This window comes from Arvicanthis niloticus, chromosome 3 (genome assembly GCF_011762505.2).
Source record: "Arvicanthis niloticus isolate mArvNil1 chromosome 3, mArvNil1.pat.X, whole genome shotgun sequence".
Lineage (NCBI taxonomy): Eukaryota > Metazoa > Chordata > Mammalia > Rodentia > Muridae > Arvicanthis > Arvicanthis niloticus.
Window position 1 is genome coordinate 49099514 of NC_047660.1, and position 25604 is coordinate 49125117.

The 25604-nt window shown below is 41.1% G+C and overlaps 1 protein-coding gene across 3 annotated transcripts in view; it reads left to right on the forward strand.

Moving 5' to 3' along the window:
• The window catches only part of Xpo7 (exportin 7), an 81154-nt gene that overhangs the window by 50681 nt on the left and 4869 nt on the right, over nucleotides 1–25604 (forward strand). For all 3 annotated transcript variants that reach the window (XM_034497603.2, XM_076930756.1, XM_076930757.1), the window contains exons 7-24: nucleotides 456–621; nucleotides 1659–1732; nucleotides 3087–3206; nucleotides 4373–4519; nucleotides 6206–6378; nucleotides 8975–9168; nucleotides 9579–9684; nucleotides 11663–11798; nucleotides 12285–12358; nucleotides 13492–13572; nucleotides 14372–14435; nucleotides 14766–14874; nucleotides 15835–15941; nucleotides 18374–18462; nucleotides 18701–18808; nucleotides 23050–23132; nucleotides 23492–23706; nucleotides 24066–24204. In XM_034497603.2, the coding sequence (XP_034353494.1) occupies nucleotides 456–621; nucleotides 1659–1732; nucleotides 3087–3206; nucleotides 4373–4519; nucleotides 6206–6378; nucleotides 8975–9168; nucleotides 9579–9684; nucleotides 11663–11798; nucleotides 12285–12358; nucleotides 13492–13572; nucleotides 14372–14435; nucleotides 14766–14874; nucleotides 15835–15941; nucleotides 18374–18462; nucleotides 18701–18808; nucleotides 23050–23132; nucleotides 23492–23706; nucleotides 24066–24204 (2185 nt within the window). The remainder of the gene's footprint in view (nucleotides 1–455; nucleotides 622–1658; nucleotides 1733–3086; nucleotides 3207–4372; nucleotides 4520–6205; nucleotides 6379–8974; nucleotides 9169–9578; nucleotides 9685–11662; nucleotides 11799–12284; nucleotides 12359–13491; nucleotides 13573–14371; nucleotides 14436–14765; nucleotides 14875–15834; nucleotides 15942–18373; nucleotides 18463–18700; nucleotides 18809–23049; nucleotides 23133–23491; nucleotides 23707–24065; nucleotides 24205–25604) is intronic.

A 25604-nucleotide genomic window follows, 5' to 3' on the forward strand; every position in this document is an offset into this window, starting at 1 on the left:
AGAAAGCTTACTCTAAAACTCTGCCCGTGGTTTTATTTCAGCCACACCTAGAAATGACTAAGACGGAGCATCAGCTGCCGCATCCCATGTTGTTCATGATCCCCAGTAGCTCTTGTGACTACAGCATAGGAAGACGTGTTAAACAAAGGGTTTCTCTAAGTGTAGCATCTGCCGGGCAGTAGTGGTATATGCTGCCTTTGATCCCAGCACTTGGGAGGCAGAGGCAGGCAAACCTCTTGAGTTTGAGGCCAGCCTGGACTACAGAGTGAGTTCTAAGACAGCCAGGGCTACACAGAGTAACCCTGTCTTGAAAAGCAAAAGAAGTACACCATCTTTCTGGAGTTAAAACATTTTACTGTGCTCAAGTTATAGTCCTCGTTTTCTGGCTTAATAGCCTACTTCTGAACCTAAGAAGAGAAAATTCTTTGGAGCTCATTGTGTGACAATTTTCCCAGGCATCAGGAAAGAACCTGAACTTGAATGATGAAAGTCAGCATGGCTTGCTAATGCAGCTGCTCAAACTCACCCACAACTGTCTGAACTTTGATTTTATTGGCACATCTACTGATGAGTCCTCAGACGACCTGTGTACAGTGCAGATCCCCACCAGCTGGAGATCAGGTAACAGATCCAACCTAAGTCTAAATCTGCCTGCCCTGTGTGTCTGTCGAATAATCCAAAGAGGCCTTGTAATTCTTTATTTACTTTGAACAAAACTTAGTGTTTTCATGCCTTTCTTTACAACATGGTAAGGTTTCATGCAGCAATAAATTCATGGAGAACTTAAAATTACTGAATAACACCTCTGCCCAGACATTTCTGGGGGTTGGGTAGGTTTGTTTGTTTTTTTTTTATGTGTATGGGTGTTTTACCTACATGTATATCTGTGTACCACTTGTGTTCCTGGTACCCTCAGAGGCCAAAAGAGGATATTGGATCTGCAGGAACTGGAGTTACAGACAGTTGTGAGCCACCATGTGGATGCTAAGAACTGATCCCAGGTCCTATGGAAGAGAGAGTATCAAGTGCTTTGAACTGGTTAGCCATCTCACAAGCCACCATTTCTGTTACTTAAAAGCAATGCCAGGCAATGTTACTTACCTGTGATCCCAGCTGATAAGAGGATCCCAGGTTCAAGGCCAGAATGCGTGGCAAGACCCTGTCTTAGACAAACAAAAGAATTTCAGCTTGTGTTTTTTCCTAAGGACAAACATGTAGAAAGAGGGGTTATGGTTATCTAAAGTTCCTTGAGAGTCAAGAAGACAAACAGATTGTTTACTTTTTTATTTTTTATTTTATTATTCTTATTATTTTTGTTTGTTTATTTTGTTTTTTGAGACAGGGTTTCTCTGTGTAGCCCTGGCTGTCCTGGAACTCACTCTGTAGACCAGGCTGGCCTCGAACTTAGAAATTCGACTGCCTCTGTCTCCCAAGTGCTGGGATTAAAGGCATGTGCCATCACTGCCCAGCCTGTTTACTTTTTTTTAACTTAGAAAAAAAAGAGAAAATAATCTCTACTAGTCTATCACTTTCCAAGAAAATGATACTTTTCTGACAAATAATCAGAAGACTATGGTTCCTAATATATAATACAGGGAAAATGCCTGGAGGCTAGGCAGGCATAGTAAAGGCATGTTCTTTGTCTTTTTTTCTCCTAGCATTCTTAGATTCTTCGACTCTGCAGCTGTTTTTTGACCTGTATCATTCCATTCCTCCCTCATTCTCACCTTTGGTAAGTCAGAGCCACAGTTTGTAAAGCAAACCAGTTTCTAGAAGGTGGTGTCGGTGAGTAATTGGTGGATCTCTTTTGTTTTGCAAAATCATAGACGTAGGCCAGATGTGATGACAGGAAGATCTCTGTGTTCAAAGACAGCTCTGTCTATATGTTAAGCTTAAGGACAGCCAGGGCTGCATAGAAAAACCCTGCTTTAAAGGGAGAAATGGTTACCAAGAAGATGCTGAGGTTGTCCTGAAGCTTCTAGTAGCAGAGTCTTGTTTTTATTTCTTCTTCTTTCTGTGGTCAGGTTGTGGCTGTCAGCTCTTTGTGTCTGGAACCCTAGTGCTTGCCACAGGCTAGTGTGTGAAGATTCATTTGATACATGTCTAGCTAAACTTTGAGACCGGCCTGAGGTGTTTTTAAATCCTTCAGGGGTTCCTGTAATCCCAGCACATGAGAAATAGAGGCCACTGTATTGGAAATTCAAAGCCCTCCTTTCTCTCACAAAACAAGTTTGAGGGAAAGAAGAAAAAGTCCCTGGGGCCAAAGTCACATAGTGATAAATGATAACATGAAATACCAATGTACCTTTCTCCCAAAAAGCACTGGGAAGCTGTCAAGAACGGATGTCTGTTTTTTAAAGCAATAACTTAACTATAAATCAGAAGGTTATTCAAGTTTGAAAACCTTGTAGGTCCAGGGATTTGTGGACTTAAGTACTATTGTACGTGAAACACAATAGTACATAGGAACACAGTAAAGTAATGGATGCAAGTCACTTCAGGAAGATACTGCACAGTCAGGAGGAGTAGTCAGTAAAAACAGACTTTTTACAGTGGAGCAACTCACAGTGACCCAACAAGGCAGGTGACACGTGCCCTTTGAAAGGCTGCTGGGAGTGGAGGCCTATGTGGTAGAAGACAGCATTACAGCCAAAGCTATGGCAGTTTATAAAGACACTGCCTGTTGTAGTGCAGTGGGAGTGGGGAGAGAGCACCTTTGTCTCTGTACCCTCCAACCTCCTGGTGCTTCTGTATGTCTGAAGCCAGGCCAGAGCAAGAGCAGCAGCTGTGCTACTGCCGACATATGTCCACCTTCCTGGGAAAAGATCATACAGAAAAGACCTGAGAGCTTTATTAGAACTATAAATCACTTGGCATTTTTAAGGCTTAAGTATATACAAAGAAGGCTCAAAGAAGTGATTGGAGTAGTCAGAGATACTAAGGGAATTTTCCAAACTGAATGTAGCCTTGGGGCACTGCTGTGATGAACTTGGGTTGGATGCTTCTTTCTGTGATAAAGCTAATGAATATTACAGAGGCCATAGCTGTCAGTCTTACTGAGTATGTATGCTGTGCTTTGCTTGCAGGTATTGTCCTGCTTAGTACAGATTGCCTCAGTCCGGAGATCCCTATTTAACAATGCTGAGAGGGCCAAGTTTCTCTCTCATCTTGTTGATGGTGTTAAACGAATACTGGAAAATCCACAGGTAAGATTTCTGAGAATATATATACTGAATTAGTATATGGCTAGCTGTAGAAGTCGGAAGAAGGTTAGTTTATTAAGGGCTACAAATGGCAGAAATCCCAGGAAGCAGCTTAAGTCTGCACCTCTAAAGATAAACTGGTAATTGTGGTGAGGATTTGCTCTGGAGAGGAGCTTGGGCTGTGTAGCTCCAGAATACAATAATAGGAGGAGTCGTCATCAGATACAAGCCAGCAGAGATGGAGCCAAGAATTTGGGGGGCTAAAGAAATTTTTTCTCTCAAGAAGTTAAGAATCTAAAAGTTGGTTTTGTTTCCCAGTGTTTAACATTGATATAAGTGACCTAACATACAAGACTTTCTTTAGATTGGAAGGGAAATACTTTTTTCTAAAAATACATTCCATAATTTGATGACTTTTTTTTTTCCTTTAAATACCACTTTTCTTCTAATATTCTCTATAGTTGGAAAAGAAAAATTCTTTAAATATACTTAACTTTGTCCTTCTCTTTAAAAATTACTTTATTCATTCAACAAACTGTATTAAGACTAGCCATGTGCCAGGGTTCTATAAATGAATAAAACAAAGTTTCTGTCCTAATCACTAGTAGAGAATAATATTCATAAGAAAATACAAATATACTGATAATTTACATTTTTACAGTACTGGGTATAATTATATACTAGTATATAATAAACACCTAATAGTTGTGATACAACCTGAAACACTTGTTCTGCTTTTGTTGATTAAAAAAACTAAGGTGCTTCACTTAACAATCATTTCAACATATGTAAAAATGAAATTAATTAGCTTCCCTTTAATCTGTGAGAAGCGAACATATCTGAGATGATGCCCGTATCTGCCACTGATCGTCCTTACATTGTTAGACAAGTAGTATGATCCCTCCTTTGCCAATTGAGGCTGATGATCCCATCTCATGGGTGCATGTTTTGAGTTGATGGGAAAATAAATGTGATCAAACCTTTTAAAAGGAATGTTTTACTTGTTTCCAAGCCTTCTGTAACTATGTTGTTCTGAATCATGATTATTTGCAGCCTAGAAGCTGAAAAAAATAGACTCCTGCCCTTCCCCTTGCCATGCCAAGCATATGTTATTCTTGGAGTGTGGTGATCACATGTCCATTTTTATTTTCTTCCTATGCCATTGCCAGAGTTTATCAGACCCAAACAATTACCATGAGTTCTGCAGACTACTGGCTCGGTTAAAGAGTAACTACCAACTGGGAGAACTGGTAAAAGTGGAAAACTACCCTGATGTTATCCGGTTGATAGCCAACTTCACAGTGACCAGCCTACAGGTTTGTCTCTGATCACTGTTTCTGTTTAATTATTAAGATTTCTTCTCTTACATACTAATTTTAACCCTATGAAAACATTATTGAAGGGCTGGAGAGATATATCTCAGCGGTTAAGAGCACTGACTGAGGTCCTGAGTTTAAGTCCCAGCAACCACATGGTGGCTCACAACCATCTGTAATGGGATCCGATGCCCTCTTCTGGTGTGTCTGAAGACAACAACAGTGTGCTCACATACATAAATAAATAAGTATTTGGGGGGAAAAACATTATTGGAGTTGGAATATAGCTTGGTGGTTGAGAACTTCCTTAATATGTGTGAGGTTCTGATTTCAATCTTCAGAATCACAGGAAGAAAAAGGAATATTTTATACCTCTAACATATGCTGCAAAGTAGTTACTATTATAGACTATTTGCATTTATGAGTGTAAGGAAAGGGTTGGAGTTGTAGCTCAGTGGTGAAACACTTGTCTAATATTTGTGAGACTGCATTTGATCCCAGCACCACAAGCAACACAGTTCAGTAATTTTGGTTAGAGGAATGTATAGAAATTATAAGGACAGTATTTAAAATTGAGAAGGACTAAGGACATAACTCGGTAGTAGAGTACTTACTTACCACACTGCAAGCCCTAGGTTATATCCAGTACTAAGAGAAGTCTTTATTATCTCTCTGAAAAGCAGAAGAACAGGGACCTGGACTGAAGAATGAGAGAAAATAGAGCGCACCCCGCCCTGCTCACTCGCTTGCTCGCTGTTCATGTAGCAGCACATTGAAGGTGTCATGCTATGTGATTTATATCACACAGCATTCATCTGAGAGCTTGAGTCTCATCCCCATGGTTTCTGGATCACTAGTTTCAGAGTGGGGAGTTGCCATCTTATAATTTCTTAGACACTGACTAGCAATTTTCCTGCATTCTGATGTCTCAGAGCCACTTTCATGCATCTTTCCTTATATGGATTTATACAGCCAGCACTGAAGCACTTTTTTCTCTCATTAAATTCTTGAATGTGAAATATTAGTGTATTCATTGCTTTTTTGCTGGTGTAATGAAATACCATGACTAAAAGCAACTTACAGAAGGAAGAGTTTACTTGGTTGTGGTTCCAATCTATTATGGACTGTGCATGGTGGTACTTGTCTTTAACCCCAGCACTCAGGAGGCAGAGGCAGGTGAATCCCTATTAATCTCATCTATGTAGTGAGTTCCAGATCATCCAGAGCTAGATAATGAGACCCTGTCTCAAAAGAAACCAATAAAAAGAGTCCATTGTGGTAGAGAGAGGCAAGCAGCAAGGGACAAGCATGGTGGCAGGATCTGGAAGCTGAGAGCTCACATCTTCAGTAGCAGGAACAAAGCTAAGAGAGTAAACTTGGACAAAGCTATGAACTCTGAAAACCCTGCTCCTGTAATAGACTCCCTCCAACAAGACTGCACCTAAACCTTCCCAAACAGCACTACCAACTGATGACCAAGCATTTAAATGCCCAAGCTCATGACGGACATTTATCAAACCACCACAGTTAGTATCTTTACACAGCTAGTATCTTCACAGCTTTAAATGAGTTCGCATACACAGATGCGAGCCTCTAAAAACTTACTTTGCTATACTTTGTGTCAGATGGCCTGGGATTTTGTGTACAGAAATGAAAAACATGCCTGTGTTCTTTTGTTGATCTTAGCACTGGGAATTTGCTCCAAATAGTGTGCACTATCTCCTGAGCCTATGGCAGAGACTGGCAGCCTCTGTACCGTATGTCAAAGCCACAGAGCCTCATATGCTGGAAACATATACTCCTGAGGTCACCAAAGCCTATATCACATCCCGTTTGGAATCTGTGCACATCATTCTGAGGTAAGGAAACGTACCACCACCACATTCCCTTATCAACAGACTTGTGTCAGATTTACTAGAAACTAGGTCTCAAACGAACAAAGGGAGACATGTGTTAGCACTATGTTTGTTTGTCTTTGTCTTTCTTTCCTTCTAATACCTTATTCATGTCCTTTTGTATCAGTATCCACAACAGTATCTGTGTATACAAACTGCATGTGCTTGCCCTTCCACTGATATTCGTTAGATGTGAGGATTGTTTATAGGACATAGAAAGTAAAAGATTGTCTAAGTATGGAATTTAGTGAGACTTCCTAGAGAAATAAGTAGATAAATGAGATTACAAGGTCAAGTCATAACTCACTCTAATTTCGGAGCTTGTAAGGAGACGTAGTTCTATCAAGCTTATGATTTATTTGTCATGTTAGCATAAAAGTTCCCATCTACTTTGACTACTGACTGGACCAGAAACCCATAATTAAAGAAATGTCAGACTATGGCTGGAGAGATGGCTCAGCAGTTAAGAGCACTGGCTGCTCTTCCAGAGAACCCACGTTCAATACCCAGTACCCACGTAGCAGCTCACAACTGTCTGTAACTCCAGTTCCTGGAGATCTAACACCCTCACATAGACATAGATGCAGGCAAAACACCAATGCCCATAAAATAAAGATAATTAAATCATTTTTTAAAAAAGAAAATTGTCAGGCCTTTTAAGGCATGTTTTATTAAATCAAATCGTTTTTAGGGACTCTTCTCATATCTTTTCATTGCATTCCTTATAATATACTTGGATCCGGGTCTACAATGTTGGGGTTTGCTTGTGATATTTTATTGTTTGGCATTTTTGTTTGTGGTTTTGGGGGTTGTTTGGATTTTGACCTTTATTTGCTCAGAGTCAAGGACATTCAGTTGTCTTTAGTCTGTGGTTGGTATATGTTTCTGTGTCTGTGTATCTGTGTATCTGTGTGTTTCTTCTTCCACCATGTAGTCCCAGGGGCCAAACTCACATCATCAGACTTGACACCAAGTCCCTTTATCTGCTGAGTCATCTTTTTTTGGTTTTTTGAGACAGGGTTTCTCTGTGTAGTCCTGGCTGTCCTGGAACTCACTCTGTAGACCAGGCTGGCCTCGAACTCAGAAATCCACCTGTCTCTGCCTCCCAAGTGCTGGGATTAAAGACGTGCGCCACCACCACCCGGCCTCTGCTGAGTCATCTTACAGGCCCAAGTTTGTGGTCTGTTTATGGCTTGAGTCATTTCAAAATAGGCATTCGGAAGTTCACTGGAAAGCCTTCCAGGAAGCTTCCAGGAAGCAATGCTGGGGGCGGAGAAATGTGCAGAGATTCTAGACCCAATAAGCCAGTAGTAGTAGTTATATACACTTGGGCATGTTCCTGCGTTTCCTTTTTCTTTTTTTTTTTTTTATAAACAACAAATAGTTATAAGACTATCTTGTGATCTTACGAGAATTAATATGACTTAGCAATGTAGTAGCATGTGGAAAACATACAACTGCTGCTGCTGCTGCTGGCATTGTCATGCTACAGTAGAACAGTAGAGATCTCACCATGGGACAAAGTGTCATCAAATATCTGAAGAATAGTTGATAAGGCAAGACCTGGCACAGAGCCACAATTCAGAAACCAGAGATGAAAAGCTAAACTGCCAGTTTGGTACCAAAGTATACATGGCAAAATTGGCTATAAACCAAGCCTATTTAATAAGCTTTGTTTAAAAAAATCATACTTAGTATGATTATTCTTACAGTTATGTGTTTTCTGTATAACAAGATTGAATTTGATAAGATATAGGATTCATCTAAATTTTTGCATTGCTGGGAGAAACATACTGCCTTCCTCATGAAAGTTTTGGAATTCCCTAAACTCATTTGGTCACAATAACTTCAATTATGGGAATATGTGTTTAGTCTCCAAAGTGTACAGTAATCAGAAATATTGGCTAGGGAGGCCTAGGGTAGTTCAGCAATAGATTACTTGCCTCATGTGCACCAAGTTCAATCCCAGCACCACAAAAGCAAATAAAGGGACAGGGGGCGGGGGGGGGGGGCAGAGTTACTCTTTATGGGCCTTCAAGACGACTACGTGAGTAAAGGTACTTGCCTCTAACCCTGATTGACAACCAAGTAGGTAAAAGGAAAGAATTGATTCTTTTAGATTGTCTTCTCATCTACATGTGCACACTTTAACATGCATGTGTACATAGTAATAGTTTAAAATGTAATTTTTTAAAGAATTTTAAATAAGCTGGGTGGTAGTGGTGCACAACTCTAATCACAGCACCCAGGAGACAGATGCAAGTGGATCTCTAGTTCAAGGCTAGCCTGGGCCACACTGAGAACCCCTGTCTCGGAGGGGAAAAAATTTTTGATTAAATAAAAGTAAAAGAAGGAAAATGCAAGAGTTCAGAAGGGTTAGAAACATAAGACTGCCAGTATTCAATATTAGACAAACACAAACGTGCTGGGACAAAGACATCTGTCACAAAACTTTTTAAATATCCTTCCTTGGGTAAAATTAATGTTGCTCCTATATGACTAAGGAGAAAGAGCTGCTGTGTCAAGGAAATTAAAGAGCTGCCCTCTTTCTTGGGAGTAGGGATGGCCTGGAGGACCCCCTGGAAGATACAGGTCTGGTCCAGCAGCAGTTGGACCAGCTGTCCACCATCGGGCGCTGTGAGTATGAGAAGACGTGCGCGCTCCTCGTGCAACTGTTTGACCAGTCAGCCCAGTCCTACCAAGAACTGTTGCAGAGTGCCAGTGCCAGCCCCATGGACATTGCAGTGCAGGAGGGTGAGTGCAGTGCGCTGGGAGCACAGAGATACTGTCGGTCCCCTTTGCCTCTCGCTGCCTCCTTTGCTTACCTGCCAAAAAAAAGGATCTATTACCTGCTATCACCTCCATGTATAGAGTGAATGAATGAATGAATGAACAAATGAAGAACGAGCAAACAAGTGCCACAAAGGGCTAGGACAGAATAAGGAATATTGTATTCCTAAAGTAATTCTTGTCTGATACAGGAATGCTCATTATCTGATCACTTTCCTCTTGGTATCAACCTTACCAGAGTAAAATGGTAGCCATCTTCTATCAGAAAAGTAAGATTTAGTAGAGGATTCTCAAGATCAAGGATTCTTCTAGTAAGAAGTGTCTTTACAACAGTGGCAAGGGGACAGGCACTAAAGAGTTTTTTCCTACTCCAGGACGACTGACATGGTTAGTCTACATCATTGGAGCTGTGATTGGTGGCCGAGTTTCTTTCGCTAGCACTGATGAGCAAGATGCAATGGATGGTGAGCTTGTGTGTCGGTAAGTGTGTCCTGTGGAAGCCTTTCATTCTTCTTAACTCCCCAGTACCCATTAAGGCCCTACTGACAGGACACTTTCATCAACTCCAGAAAATCTTCAACAGCTGAATGCCCATGAGGACATGGACCTGCTGCTCTAGCTAGCTCTCTTTTGTGCATGCAGTAAGAACTCTGCCTATGAATTACCCTGAAAACATTTTAGCAGTAATTAGCAGGGAAATGTTGTATCTGGAATTAGGAAAACTGAGAGAATAACCATTGATCTGTTCAGGGGTGGTGTCTAGGAGTTAGAGAATGTGGGCTGTATTTGCAATGCTGACGCATCTGAGAGGAGACTGGCTTCTTGGTATCACCAGAAGTTAAATGGTAGCACTCCTGTAGCCTGTCACAGCCCTTTACCATACTCTTGTTGACCCACAGCATTTTGCATTATTTTCTATCTGTAGTTCTCCTTTTATTAAAAAACAAAAACCAAAACACTAAGTGGGTGTTAAAAGTTACTGAAAGTTTTCTAAGTTAAAGGGGAGAAGAAGAGGTAAGTAGATCTCTGAGTTCAAGGCCAGTCTGGTCTACAGATGGAGCTCTAGGCCACCCAAGGCTATAATGAAATCTTGTCTCAAAATAAATAAATAAAAATAAAGTCATTTTACTATAGTAATAAGCTCATTACATGCAAACACAAATACTTTTAAGGCCAGTGTGGTGGCACAGGCCTGAAATTCTAGCTACTCAGAAAAGGCTGAAAGAGAGGATTCTGTCTCAAATTTCTACAAGTAGAAAAAGGGGCTAAGGATACAGGCTGATAGGAAAGCACATGCCTAGCGTACTGAAGACTCTGGATTCAGTCTCAGAAACAAGTGAATGAGTGAACAAGAAAGGTCTTTATGAGAAAAATTAGTCAACAATTTTCAAACCTCTGTGATGTAGAAGATATCAGGAATCTCATCTTTGTATCCATCTGTGGTAATACCACACACCCTGCAGCTTCTAGAAAGCTACTGCACATTACTGTAAGAGTAGAAGAAGGGACCTGAATGTTGCTGTGTGCTTTAAAATGATTATGGAGCCCTACAGAGAGCTGCCACTGTTAAATAAACATTGTGAACTTTTCAGATGCCCTTCCTAGGGAGGACACCCAGGAACCTGTGTCTTACATAGTATTGGTTCCTAGGAACTCAATCTGTAAATCTGAGTCTTCTGAAAAATTCCCATTTGTGTCTTTCTACCCCATGTTGTTTATCAGATTATCTTTTGCCTTTTCTGTATCAAAAGTGTACATGGTATTGTCCTGCTAGCATTTCCTAAAGGCAGTGAACAAAGATGCCAGAAGAATGAAATCAGAATACCTTTCTCATACCACATATGTGTCATAATAAATGCAGTTTACACAGTGTCTTATAGGCTGTCCTCTTGGATGTTGCAACACAGTAAGTGAATCTAATTTACTCGTATGTCACAAATAGTTGCTATCTTCATTCTGTAAAATGCCAATTAATTCACCTGTAAGAATGCCATTCTTATTTATTCTACTTTGCCAACATCCTTGTTTGACAGAGAAGGGTACAGAGCAAAAGACTGAAGTCACAGGTAGTATATCTACTGTTCGTCCCTGGAAGTGGTTTCTGCCCATAATCTTTCTGCCATGTGTCTCCCTTTCAAGGCTGTGTGAGAAAGAAAGATTAAGAAGCAGTGGGCTAGTCCAATCCCACTCATCTGCATAGATGAATTTGAGTGCAGAAGATTGTTCCATCCACAATCTCATGGAAGTTCCAGAAAAAGATGATTACCTTTATATTCGTGTTTACCACTGTTAATAAGCAGTAGAAACTTGGTTTCCTCACTAACATTTAGTGCCTGCAGAAAAGACAATTCCCAAAGTGAGGGATAAAGACATGTTTGATGATTTTGAGCTAGCTTACATCATTTACAGTGCCCAAGATATCCTGCTGTTGAGAGAATCATTGCTCCTCCTCTTCCAGGGTGCTCCAGCTTATGAACCTGACAGATTCCCGCTTGGCTCAGGCTGGTAATGAGAAGCTCGAATTGGCCATGCTGAGTTTTTTTGAGCAGTTTCGTAAGATCTACATTGGGGACCAGGTGCAGAAATCCTCAAAGGTAACAGACTCACAGCTCCGTTTCTCACTTCTCATATGTGCAGTTGCTGATGGAGGGGAACAGTTCACAGTTACAATAAGGGTCCAGATTTCCAGTACTGGATAGTCCAAATGTTTTCAGAATAATCAATACATTGGGCCTATTCTCTAGTGCTCCATGTGCTTAACAAATGGCCAGTTGGAACATCTGTTGTATTCCTCGATATTGGCAGTTCTTTGTCTCTATACATGAGCTGCTGTAGAGAACAGCCGGTGGTTTTGGCAGTGTTTGCAGAATCTCAGGATTGAAGGGGACCAATAAGAGAATACAGCTAGTCCATCTAGAATATCAGCATTGAAGCTAGCCTGTCCCTTGCGGACATGCTTCCCAGGACTGTCCCGACATCTTACACCCTGAGTGTGGACATACTTTAGAGAGCGCAGGTTTATGATGGATGGTTCTGATCTCTGTCATCTGATTATTCTCTCTTACTTTGCACGACACCAGCTGTACCGCCGACTCTCAGAAGTTCTGGGGTTGAACGATGAAACGATGGTGCTGAGTGTCTTCATAGGAAAAGTGTAAGTGTTGTGACTCACCGTCAGCAAGAGGCCCTGCTGTCCTGTTGCAGCTGAGCTGTGACCCAGGCACTGCGCTGCCACTGCCTTACTATTCCAGCCTTGATCGTTTGCGTCAGAGAATTGTGCATTTGAGTGTGTGACACGCTGTGCTTAGATATGGCCCGGCCCCAGAGCATTCCAGGCTTGTGTAGAGTTTTGTCGAATCTTCTCTTTAGCCTCTGGAATCACAGTTTAAATCATGTCACGGCACTAACAAAATGGAGCTGCTCCCTGGTGATTGGTGTTTGTCCTTTCACTCTCTACCATTGAGCTGTCTGGGATGCCCAGAGTAGACCTTTGTTTTCTGGTGCTGATTTCCATTAGGAATGCCTGCTCCATGCCCATGGGGAAAGCCTTACTCACATGGGCTTACTGTTTTCAGGAAACATCATTTCCTTCAGGAGTCTTGAGTCTCCAAAATTTGTTCCTGCTATTTGAATGTCTTCAAAGTCAGTGCTCCTAATTGGCCCTTTTTCTGTTTTTGTTGTTTTTAAGTTATGTCCCTTGGTTATATTTTCCTCTTTAGGAGCTCAATTTATCAAAGTACACACTAGGAGTCAAATATTAATAACCCAGGGCTGTGTGCAAAGTAACATTTTGCTTCCTTGCAACTGTCCCAGCCTAAACACTGATATCCATGAGCTGGTTAATAATTTAAAATGGAAAAAGCAAAGGGGGTCTAAAGGACTCTGCCAGCCAAGAACCCAGAAGCAAGGGCTACTAGAGTTCTGCAGCTGACAGTGGATGGTGCAGGTGCAGAGTTGCATACGTCTGCATGTTATCACTGCCGCAGAAATCTCTTACCCTTGCTGCAGAAATCAGCCCTGGAGTGCCCCAGAATTCCAAGGGCCTGGGTATGGGCCAGTGTAGCTTTGGAACCAAGTAGTGAAGATTATCTGAAGGATAATTTTTCTAGTCAACCAAATGTAAGTACAGAGATTTTATACCCTTTTTTTTTTTTCCTGTGGTCGTGATGTCTGTGAATTGGTGATGCAGATGTGTGGTGACTTGATTGATGAATTTCTTCTTTCTCCCTCAAGGAAATCAAACACATCAAAAGTCTCTCTTGCTTCTTTTTTCTTTTTGTCCTTCAGCATCACCAACTTGAAGTACTGGGGTCGCTGTGAGCCAATCACCTCCAAGACACTGCAGCTTCTCAATGACCTCTCCATTGGATATCCTTTAAACTAGACTCTGAGGGACTCAGAAACTTGCATAGTTTCCTGCTTGTACTCAGGTGTCTTCTGTTTTCCTGGCACCAAAGGCAATACCTACACAGAATCTAGAATAATTCCAAATCTCTAAAAGTGAGGCACCACACAGTATAATAGTTGACTACAGATTTATCCCTGACTGGTCCAAAGATTTATAAATAATATTAGGGACCCAGAATATAGCTCGATGGTATGTTCTCTAACTAAGCTTTTAGCATCCATAGTGAGGGAGAAAAGCCTCATGGCTCTTCAGTGTAAGCATCCTGACACTAGGCTTTCCCACAGAAGTAGTGGCTTGCTATCCTTGATTTGAACAACATCTGCTGTAAAGTTTGCTCCTCAGTCAGGAGCCAGCAAGTACAGGAACCATTGTACAATTTCTTAAGCAACTTTTTCTTGCTTCTTCCAAAGACTTTATATAGCTAGTACCTTTCAGAGTAAGAGAGGAGTCCATTTACAATGCACAGTGGATACTCAGGCAGGGCTTTAAGGCATAAAGTCCCTCTTAAAAATCTCTGCCAGAAGGAGCTACTGTAGGATAATCAGATTCTAAGGGGAAATTGCTGTGGTACTGATTTTCTTAAAAGTAGCAGTTTGGTATGGGTATTCTCTTATTAATTAAATACTAACAAACACTTCCTATTTGGCAGTACTGTGCTCGTGTGGCTTAGAAAATAAGATTTCTAGGAAAAGCATATTTATTCTGGAACATTTCTTAGTTTGTGCCACACTTTCCTTGACTGTGACCCTTTGTCTTTACATACAGTAGTGTAAGGAAGCTAGTGAAGCTTAGCGCTGTACAGTTCATGCTGAACAATCACACGGTGAGTGATCTTGGCCTCTCTCCCTGTCTGTTCTCCACCCACATACACTTCCTCAGCACTGCAAAGCCCTGTTTCAGTGAGGCCCTGGGTCCTGCATCTCTGCCAGATTACACTCCCATCACAGAGCTGCTTTTGGGGTCAGGATGCCTGAGCTGTATTAAAGTCACCTTCTGCTGTATAGACTTGGGATAAACCAGTAATAACAGCCACAATAACTTTAAAAAGTAAAGCATCTTTGTATCCTTAATGTATGGCCATGGGGCTAGCGTGCAAGGGCTCAGTGATTCTGAAATGACTGACTTTTAACTTGTTTTTCTTTTTTTTTAATAGAGCGAGCACTTTTCATTTTTGGGTATTAACAATCAGTCCAACCTGACAGACATGCGGTGTCGGACTACCTTCTACACAGCACTTGGGCGTCTCCTCATGGTGGATTTAGGTACTGCAATAAACCCTAGAGGCTCAACAAGTAATCTGGCCCTGTATTAAGTTTTTATCTGAGGACAGAGAGTAGAAATGGGGCAAGTCTTCTCGGTTGTTTCAACAGTGACCAAAACATCTGAAATAACCCCTTCTTTTCACAATGAACACATTAAACTGCCATGCTTCCGCTACTGGAACAGAGTAACAGTTTGCAACCAAGTTTTCATCCTGATATGCCATATCTTTAAGATTCTCTTTAAGCTGAATACAGTCATGTGAAGCTATTATTCTGTTGTTTGGGAGACTGAGGCAGGAAGGCTGTGGTTTTCAGACCAACCAGATTATTTCTTGTCTAAAATAATATTTTTAGATAAATAAAATTTTCTTTGACTGCATTCTCTATAAAATAAGAGAATTATTGAGATTCTTATTGGCCAGAACCACCTCCACCCCACACTAATGAGCAACCCACCTGACCCAGTTGACAAAGGTTTAATTATGTAGGTCCAGTGCATATGAACAGGGAAGGTTAGTCACCTAAGTAGCACTGGTGGTTCAACTAATCATTGTTGCTCAGTGGTGGTTGTCATTGTGGTTTTGAGTTGTTTTTAATTTAATCCTACTAAAATGAAAGGACACCTCCTAGGTTTATGAAAGACTAAGAAAAGTGCATGTGAGTAAAGTTTCCAGAATCATCTCACCTAGTTCTAACACAATAAATAGTCTTGGTCCTTTCTCAACTGATATGTCTCACTGAGTACAAAATAAACCAACAGCAAGTAGTGCCTTGTGCATATGCATGTCTCAGCTAACGTTTGACTTGAATTACTACTAACACCCACTGGGATAGTTAAGGGAGCCTTTGGGTTAGTTACCTTGGGACTGCCTCCTCTTTTACCCAACTTATTTCTCAAGCATTCACAGCTTGGAGTTTTTGGCATCAGAGTCACACTTCGGGTTGCTGTTTCCCTTGCAGGAGAGGATGAAGATCAGTACGAACAGTTCATGCTTCCTCTAACAGCAGCATTTGAGGCTGTGGCCCAGATGTTCAGCACAAACAGCTTCAATGAACAAGAGGCAAAGGTGAGTCCTCCACCAGTCTCTGGTAAATCAAGGATTGGGTAGCCACCAAAAGGGTGCCGCTTATCTACAAACTATCCCCTGGTTGACATCTGAGTCTCTTGTGCTCTTGGGATTTTAAATTGAAACCTTCTTTTCATATTAAAGTGGATTTTAATCATGTCTGGAGATTGTTATGTACATTTTTAGATGTTTCAACATGTAACATGAAGTAACAGTTTTTTATTGTCTTTTGAATCACTGCTGTATTTTGATTTGTGTCTCATTTTAATTTCTAATGCTGTTTACTAGTGATTTCACTGTTTTTCATTAGTTTTTGCAGAAAAACAAAAAGAACTTTTTTACTTTTTTTTTTGTGTTTTTCTACCTTTGTTTTCAAGTTTGCCTGACTCTGCCTCCAGATCATAGGATCTAGGATCAAAGGTGTATGCCACTACTACCCAGCTTTTTAAAATAGTCATCTTATTAATCAGGATGCCCAAGTAGAAATTCTGTTGAGAAACAAACTATTGGATTTAATAGCTCCAGAGAGAAAAGAGAGAAACAGAGTATGTGGTATGTTGGATGTGGTTGTGCGGTATGTGCTGCAGAGTGTATGTGGAAGCAGGAGACAGCTGTGTGGATGGAGTCAGTTCTCTTCTACCTTTACACAGTTCAGGATCAAATTCAGGTCACCAACTTGCAAAGAAAGTACATTGAGCCATCTTCCAAGCACCAGATCTGGCATCTTGATAGAAGCTACATGCCCTACTCTGAGAAGCAATATGACCATGGGAAAGTTACTAGGCCTCTGCTGTAAATAGAGACTGTAATGTATAAACAGCTCTGAGGTTTGACACATCAGTCTTACTTCCAGGTAGCCAGGGTACAAGGGAAGTTACTGTGTACACTCCCCTTCTCTTCTTGGTACAGTCTATGTACACTTACGGTCCTTTAGGATAAAGAACTCGGGACGTAAGCCTCATCTGCCTTCATGCGAGCTTTTTCCCCTTGCCTTTGGTACAACTGAGTTATTTTGCTTTCCTGATCTTTATATATTTCTTTAATGTCTTAAAATTTACATGTTCAAGAGTCCTTTTGTTGCATACATGAGGCCGTGGGTTCAAGCTCCAACATGGGGAACAAAATAGCTTAACTTCATTTTGCAACAGTGAGCTGTAAACCATACTATTTTTCTGAGTATAGAGTGTATATCCCTTACCTGAAATGCTTGGGCCAGAAATGTTTGAGATTTCAGGGTTTTTTTTTTTAATAGATTTTGGCATACTTACATATATATAATAATGACATATTTTGACAATGGGACTCAAGTCTAAATACAAAATCCAGTTGTGTTTCACATGTACTTTATGCAGTTGGCCTGAAGGTAATGTTGTGCTTTTATTATTGTTCATGAGGACTTTCTTGTTCGTTTGCAGTACAGGGGTCTTAGGGATCAGAGCACTGACCTGCCTCCTAGCTCTGTGTAATTCTGTGTAAGAACAGTTTCATAACATAGAATTTACTGGCATACTATAAATTAGTTTGAGATTTCAACACTGTAGGATGTGGAATCAGGTAAAGTGCTTTTCTCACACATGTGAGGCCCTCAGGATTGCCCCTGCCCCGCTTACCTAAAAAACATTTTGGGCTAAAGAGCACTGACTGCTCTTCCAGAGGTTCTGAGTTTAATTCCCAGCAACCACATGGTGACTCATAACCATTTGTAATGGACACCCTCTTCTGGTGTGTCTGAAAACAGCTACAGTATACAGTATTTTATGTACAGTCTACATAAAATAAATAAGCCCAGAACAAAGAATAATTTCAGACAGGAATCTAAATCTTAGGCGTGAACAAAGAAGTTGGCTTCAGGCATGAAAATGACTTTGGGCTAGGACTGGGAAGTAGGCTCAGATATTTTGGTCATCCTGATAAGCCCTTAGAAACAGTGATCACGGGACTTTGTTTATTGCCATGCTTGTTCTTTGACTATTTGTGTTTATTGTCTTGCTTGTTCCTTGACTATTTGCATCTATTGTATCACTAGTTCCTCAAAATAGAACTGACCTTAATACTTTCATGTAATTCAAATTGTATTAAAGCAAATAAATAAATAAATCTTTAAAAATGTTTTATATTATAGAGGATTTTGGATTTCAGATTTTGTTACAAGAAATCTTCAGCCTGCATATTAAGTTTCCAAAACTTAATTTTTCAGGTGAAAAGATTCCATTCTAGCATTAAGAAATAGAATTAGAATATTGGGGGAAGGGTTTTTTGGGGGTTTTTTGGGTTTTTTTTTGTTTGTTTGTTTGTTTTGTTTGTTTTTTGTTTTTTTTGTTTTGTTTTGTTTTGTTTTTTTGAGCTGTGAAAGAGTTTGTTTGCAATTGCCTGGAATTCCTGTCAGAGGATTATAATTGAGGTGTTTCTTCTCTTTCTATATCCTGCTACAGAGAACTCTTGTCGGCCTAGTGAGAGACCTAAGAGGAATAGCTTTTGCCTTCAATGCCAAGACCAGTTTCATGATGCTCTTCGAATGGATGTATCCTAACTCAGACTGGAAACATATTGCACAGACCATAATTGGAATGTGGTTATGTGATAGGAGTGAGAAGGAGAAGGGGAAGGAAGGTTTGTGGCTCAAGAATTCCCCATGACAGGAAACTAAGCACGATAGGAAAATGAGGATCTATAGTATGGGTTTGTGCTTGATAAGCACTGAAAAATAAAAATCTGTGACGTCTGGATTCAGAACTTCTTCCTTAGCGCCTCCTTCATAGATACCCCTCCTACATGCCCATCCTCCAGCGGGCAATTGAGCTCTGGTACCATGACCCAGCCTGTACCACACCTGTGCTCAAGCTGATGGCGGAGTTAGTTCATAACAGGTAAGCACAATGCTGGGTGCTCTGCTACTTGAGAACCCCTAAGGTAACTCATTTTCTTGTGCTGTGGGCGCATTGCTATCAAATTTGCAAATCTCTAAAAGTGTATTTGATCTTGATGTTTAAAAAATATTTTCAGCCATTGCTATCTGCAGGAAATAAATTACCAAGAGGGCTCAGGATATCCTGTTTTATTTGTTTGTTGTAGAAAGGGAAGCAGGGTTTTGAGACAGGGTCTCAGTTGCTCAACTTGAGCCTGAAACTGCTGATCTTCATCCCTCCTCCTGGGTTCTAGGATTACAGGAGTGTACCAACACACCTGATTTTTGCAGTGTTTAGGATCAAGCCAGGGTTTCCTGCATGCCAGAAAACACCTAACTAACCGAGGTAGATCCCCAACCCAAGATGGCTATTCTTTTTTCCCCCCACTACTCCTAGGATATCAATTCTTAAGACATAATCTTGGGGGCTGGAGAGCTGGCTCAGTGGTTAAGAGCACTGACTGCTTTTCCAGAGAACCTGAGTTTAATTCCCAGCAACATGGTGGCTCACAGCCATCTACAATGGAGTTTGATGCCCGTCTTCTGGTGTGTCTGAAGAGAGCAATGGTGTACTCATATACATTAAATAAATAAATAAGTAAATAAATCTTTAAAGAAAAAAAGGAATCTTGGCAGCCCAGACTCAAGGGGGTGGGGGGTGTTGTTGCCTGGTTTGATTCTGTTGGTTAGTTTGGCTTTTAGCCTTGGCTGTTCTAAAACTCACTCTGTAGACCAGGATGTCCTCCAACTAATGGAGATTCACCTGCCTCTGCCTTCCAAGTGCTGGGATTAAAGGTGTGTGTTACCACTCGACCAAACAAACACACCCAAGCCAAGCATGGTGCTTGTTTTCTTCCGATGCCCAAACATATACAAGTTGGCACTTGGGGATGGTGCTTGCCATTTTGTATTTCGGAGTAAGGATTTACAAGAAAGATACACTGTTTTAAAGTGCCTGTAGTTTGTTTGCATGAGAATTTATTATCTTTTTAATTATGAGTGCAGGTGCCTGCTGAGGTAAAAAGCATTGGCTCCCTCTAAACCTGTGATGTAATTAATTACATGTGGTTGTGAGCTCCATGACACAGGTGCTGGCAACCAAATGTGGGTCCTCAAAGACAAAGTTTGTCTGTGTAGCCTTAGCTGTCCTGGAACTCGATCTGTAGACCTGCCTCTGCCTTCAAGTGCTGGGATTAAAGGCTTATGCCAATACTACCCAGCTTAAATCTTTTCTTAATAAAGATTTATGGCCGATGGCTCACATGGGAAACTAAGTCAGGATTGTTTCGGGGTAACCCAGTCTACAAAGTGAGATCATGTCTCAAAACAACAGAAAAAGGCGAAGGGTTAAGTGCTTGCTGTACAAGTGGAGGATCTGAGTTTGTGTTCCCAACACCCATATAAAAGTTAAGTATGGCTATACAGACTCATAGTCCATACACTGAAAGAAGAGAGCTAGGCAAATTCTTACAGTGTGCTGGCCAACCAGTACAGGAGACACCGTCTCAAATTATAGTGGGGAAGCCAGACATAGTGACAGTACATAATGAGTAAGGCAAGTGGATCTCTTGAGTTTGAGGCCAACCAAGGCTACATAGTGAGACCCTGTCTCAGAAAAGAGTTGGAGAAGAGTGTAAGAAGACTCTAGCCTTTGGTCTCCAGACACATAGGCAAGCACACATGTATGTATACACATGCATACACCCCCCTTTCTTTCCCCCACCTCTCTCTCTCTCTCTCTCTCTCTCTCTCTCTCTCTCTCTCTCTCTCTCTCTCTCTCTCTCACACACACACACACACAGTTGTTTATTAGCCTAACTATAGCTAGACTAAAAAAGATTGACCTTTTTTAAGGTAATAAAAGTTTTCAATACATCAAATTTTAGATTTGTTTTGCTTTTTAAGATAAAAAGAAACAAACAGTGCCTCGGCTTTGCCATTGTGGGTGTGGTCGTCAGTTCTCATGGCACTTTTTTTTCTTTTCTAGATTTTTCTGAGACAGGCTTTCTTTGTTTAACCCTGACTGTCCTGGAACTCACTCCGTAGACCAGGCTGGCCTCAATCTGCCTGCCTCTGCCCTTGAGTGCTGGAATTAAATAGCGTGTGTCATCACCACTTTGCTTTTAAAGGAAAGATCTAAGCAGCAACCATGGCCTCTTGAATTAAATTTCACTCAGGGCCTGCCCCCACCTTGTTTGTTTGTTTGGGTTTTAGTTTTTCAAGAGAGAGTTTCTTTATGTATCCCTGGTTGTCCTGGAATACTTTGTAGTCCAGGCAGGCCTTGAACAAGAATTTTTAAAACTATTATAGTGGTGAAGTGTGTAATACTCAGAGGGGCCATAACTTACCATGAGGCCTATTCAAGAGCTATTAATTTATACAATAAGTATCTGAGAGCACCCAGTCTTTGTCAAGCAACTTCTTAGCTGTTATGGACAGTCTCTGCCCTCAGTTGATGTAACCTAGTAAGAAAAACACTAAAAATGAGTGAGCACATGTTGAACAAGTGGGTTATTGTAAGTTGGAGGTCAGGTTGGGCTTTAATGAGTACCAGGCCAGCCTGGAGTGCAGCATTAGACCCCATGCTCCCAAAAGTAAGATGTACAAAAAGAATTTTAGCAGTGATTAAATATTGTTTTTTAAAAGGTAATAAAATTGAAAGGAGTTGGAGGGAGGGTCAAGGAAAACCTCTCAGAGAAATTGGTATTTAGGCTAAGATCTGAATGACAGATTCTGGTGGAACTCCAGGTAAAAACCGTAAGCAGGACATACTGTTTTAACATCCTGTGATAGGCTCAACCTGCTGGGACTTAAGGCAGAACATTGCCTCCATGGCTGGATCCTAGTGAGCAAGCACAGCTCACAGAGGAAATGAAGGTTGTAGGCAGAGGTGCCAGTGCTCAGTCTTGGCACAGAAGTACCAAGTAGTGGTAAAGAACATTTCTCCTCACTATAGTAGGAATGCACCAAGATTTCATGCAACTTTGTCCATGATGTGGTTATATCATTTAAGGTTATTCTAGCTGTATGAAACCAGAGTGGAAACAGAAAGCACATAGGAAGTGAGTGGCTCTAGGGCTTATTTTAGAAGTACATCTTGAGTGTCAACAGGGTGTCATGAAGGACCTCTGGATCATGAAGGCCTTAATGATCCAGACGACATTTGCTCCAGTATTAGGTAGCAAACACATATTCTGGCTTTAAGAACAGCCAGGAACCAAAACTACGATTATTAACATCTATCCTTCCCTGTCTGGTATTTGAGTGTTAGAGCATTCCAGATCTCTTTGTATTCTTACAAAGTGGTAACAGTAAGCCAGGCAATTGGTGGTGGTGGATAACATTAATCCCAGCACTCAGGAGGCAGAGACAGGCCCGGTCTACAGAGCAAGTTCTAGGGTTAGACAGAGAAACCCTATCTCAAAAAGCAAGCAAGCAAACAAACAAAAACCAATGGTTTTGCTGATCATAGTGACACATTGCTTTTAATACCTACTAAAGAAGTAAAGACAGGCAAATCTCTGTGAGTCAAGACCAGCCTGGGCTACTGAGTGAGTTCCAAACGGGGAGGGAGGGAATAGGTAACAGTGCTCACCACTGCTTCTCTTGCCACCAAGACTGTGAGTATATGCAAACGAAGACTTATGAGTTAGTACCAGTAAATGACTGGTAGAAGCTATACCATAAATAAAACTGAGAATTTTAAAACCTTAGTTTTATCTACTGTCCTGTTGATTTGTTCGGTTTGATTTGGTTGTATTTTAATGTTTTCATTGTTTGAGGAGCAGAACTTGAATCTAAATTGTTGGGCCTTAAAGAAATTCTGTGTTGAAGAGGAGGGGGGAAAAAAAAGAAGCAACATCAGCCAGGTCATAGTGGCACAGGGCTTTAATTACAGAACTCAGGAGGCAGAAGCAAGCAGATCTCTGTGAGTTTGAGGCCAACTTGGTCTACAGAGTGAGTTCCAGGACAGCCAGGGCTACATAGAGAAACCCTATTGGGGGGGGAGGGGGGGTTAAATAAATAAATAAATAAATGAGGGGAGCAACATTGTTGAATAAAAAGTATGGTTCTTTCCTCAGTGGAGTAAGCAGTTTGTATCAGTAGTGCTGGATCACCCATGAAGCACCAGTGAGGACCTATGGGATCCTGATCTCCTAAGAAATACCTTTGACCTTTTATCTTTCTGTATTTTCTGCTCAGATCTCAGCGACTCCAATTTGATGTTTCATCTCCCAATGGCATCTTACTTTTCCGAGAAACCAGCAAGATGATAACAATGTATGGTAGGTGCTTTAGAAAGCTCTGCCCCTGGAAGTGAATCCAGTAGTGTGTGGTCTCAAGTAAGATGGACAATAGCCAGGACAGAATTTCCATGGGGTCTTATGTTTCTTGTTTATAAATATTAGATGCCAGATGGCACCAAAGACCTGCTGAAATGTATTTTGTATATGTCTTTGGAATAGGGGCATTAGGGTGACTTTAAAACTATGAATGCCTTTAATTTCAATACTTGGAACTCACAGGGGCAGGCAGACCTCTGTAAGTTTAAAGCCAGGCAGAACTACATAGTAAGACCCTATTTAAAAAAAAAAAAAAAAGTACTATGAACATAGTTGTAGACATAGTTTACATGTTTTTGCAGGCAATCGTATCCTGACACTAGGAGAGGTGCCAAAGGATCAGGTGTATGCTTTGAAGCTCAAGGGTATCTCCATCTGCTTCTCCATGCTGAAGGCTGCCCTCAGTGGGAGTTATGTCAATTTTGGGGTCTTCCGTCTCTATGGAGATGATGCCTTGGAAAATGCCCTACAGACCTTCATCAAACTGCTCCTCTCTATTCCTCACAGTGACCTCCTGGTAAGCCCTAAGCCCCATTGGCAGCTTCACGCTCAGATTGTGTTCATTCTTTTTTCTGCCTGTGACTGTGATTTAATGTTTTTCCTAAGGAACTACAACTCACGCCTTTAATCCCAATACTTAGAAGGAAGAGGAAGGCAGATCTCTGAGTTCAAGAACAGCCTGGTCAACACAAAGTCCAGGCCAGCCAGGGCTATATAGAAAGATCGTGTCTCAAACAAACAAGAAACTACAACCTCATTTCTTTCTGCTATAACTAAGTCTTTTGTTTTCTCAACTGAAAGAACTATTTTGCTAATGACCTCCTTCCCAGGTAAAGTACCAAATGATTCGACTGATTTTCTTTTTTCTCTTCCCAGGATTACCCCAAGCTCAGCCAGTCTTATTATTCACTACTGGAAGTCCTGACCCAGGACCATATGAACTTTATTGCAAGCCTGGAACCTCATGTCATCATGTACATCCTCTCTTCTATTTCCGAAGGACTTACCGCACTTGGTAAGCACTGAGGCTGTGTGGTCTGTGCCATAATTACACCTTACATAGAATAATAGGGGCGATTACAGAGGGATAAATAAGCTCTGGGTTATGAGAAGTCATATCAAAGTGTACATGTAAAACTTGGATAGGAAGTCATGAGGGTTGCAGGAACAGCACGCACTAGCATTTATAGGCAAGAGGAAACCAGGAAATCTAGCTGTCTTGTGCAGGATTATAGAGGGATAAAATCAAGCTGAAATATGCAGGCAGTAATACAAATCAGGCACAGTCCCCATAGGCACAGTAGGTTGATACTCTCCTGAGCATACTAGAAGCTATGGGAGTATATACCTTCCTAGACTATATTGTCTTGTCAACCACTTCGATATTTAGGCTGAAAAGTCCTGATAGAAAGGACTGTAAGGGGTAATATTTAGAAAACTTTGCCCAGACTGGCTTATTCCCAGGAAGTCGCTATTTCCCCACAACTCCATCTCTAGACTGCAGCTCCAGCTATCTAGAAACACCGGCCCTGGCACCTGCGAGACTCCAGCGTGGTGGCTAGCTCTACCAATCCACCACACTGTCCACTGAGCCCAGACCATTCCCGCTCTGTCCGCAGTACCCAGTAGAATGAAGACTCTTAATGCTTAAAGATTATCCGATGGATTTAATGTATTTAAAAATGCTCAATCAACAAGATGCCCACACAATTAGAATTGTTACCCAATTAAATAACCTAGATATTATAACTACCTTAGACTGTTAGAGACAGACATACATCTGCAGCCATCTCTCCTTCTTTTCTCTCCTCTCCTCCCAACTCCACACTCCGCCTACCTTTCATACAGCCCAATCACTGAGCCTTATTGCAAATGTAGCAGGAAAATATCTCTCTACAAAGGAATTATCAACTGAATTATCCACACCTCACTGCCATTTTCATGGCACATCCACACTTTCCTCTAGGACAAAGCCATATCAAGGGCAGTCTAGCCCCAAGGTATCAGACCTTGACTTGGGAGGCACGTTGCCAAGTTCCTCAGGACAATTAGAAATGATTTATGTGTTCAAGTATTCTTCACTTAGCCTAGTAGCCTTTCCTAGTCAGCATGTACTACAGTGTCCCTTGGTGAAAAGCACACATAAGCTATGGTTTTCCCAAGATGCTTTAGAGATAGAGGCCAGTACATTGCCCTTTCTAACCAAGGTAGGTGTTCTCAAGCTGTATAGAATTGTCTTTGTTTTAATGAAACAAAATACATTAAACCAATTAATTTAATATTTATATTATATATTAAACTCCAGTTTAAAATTGGGCCTTGTGTATACTCCATGGTGACCTTGGCTGAGGTCCCAGGTTAACTGAGTACCCTTATGGGATTGCAGCCAATATTAATCTATTCACCCAAATCAAC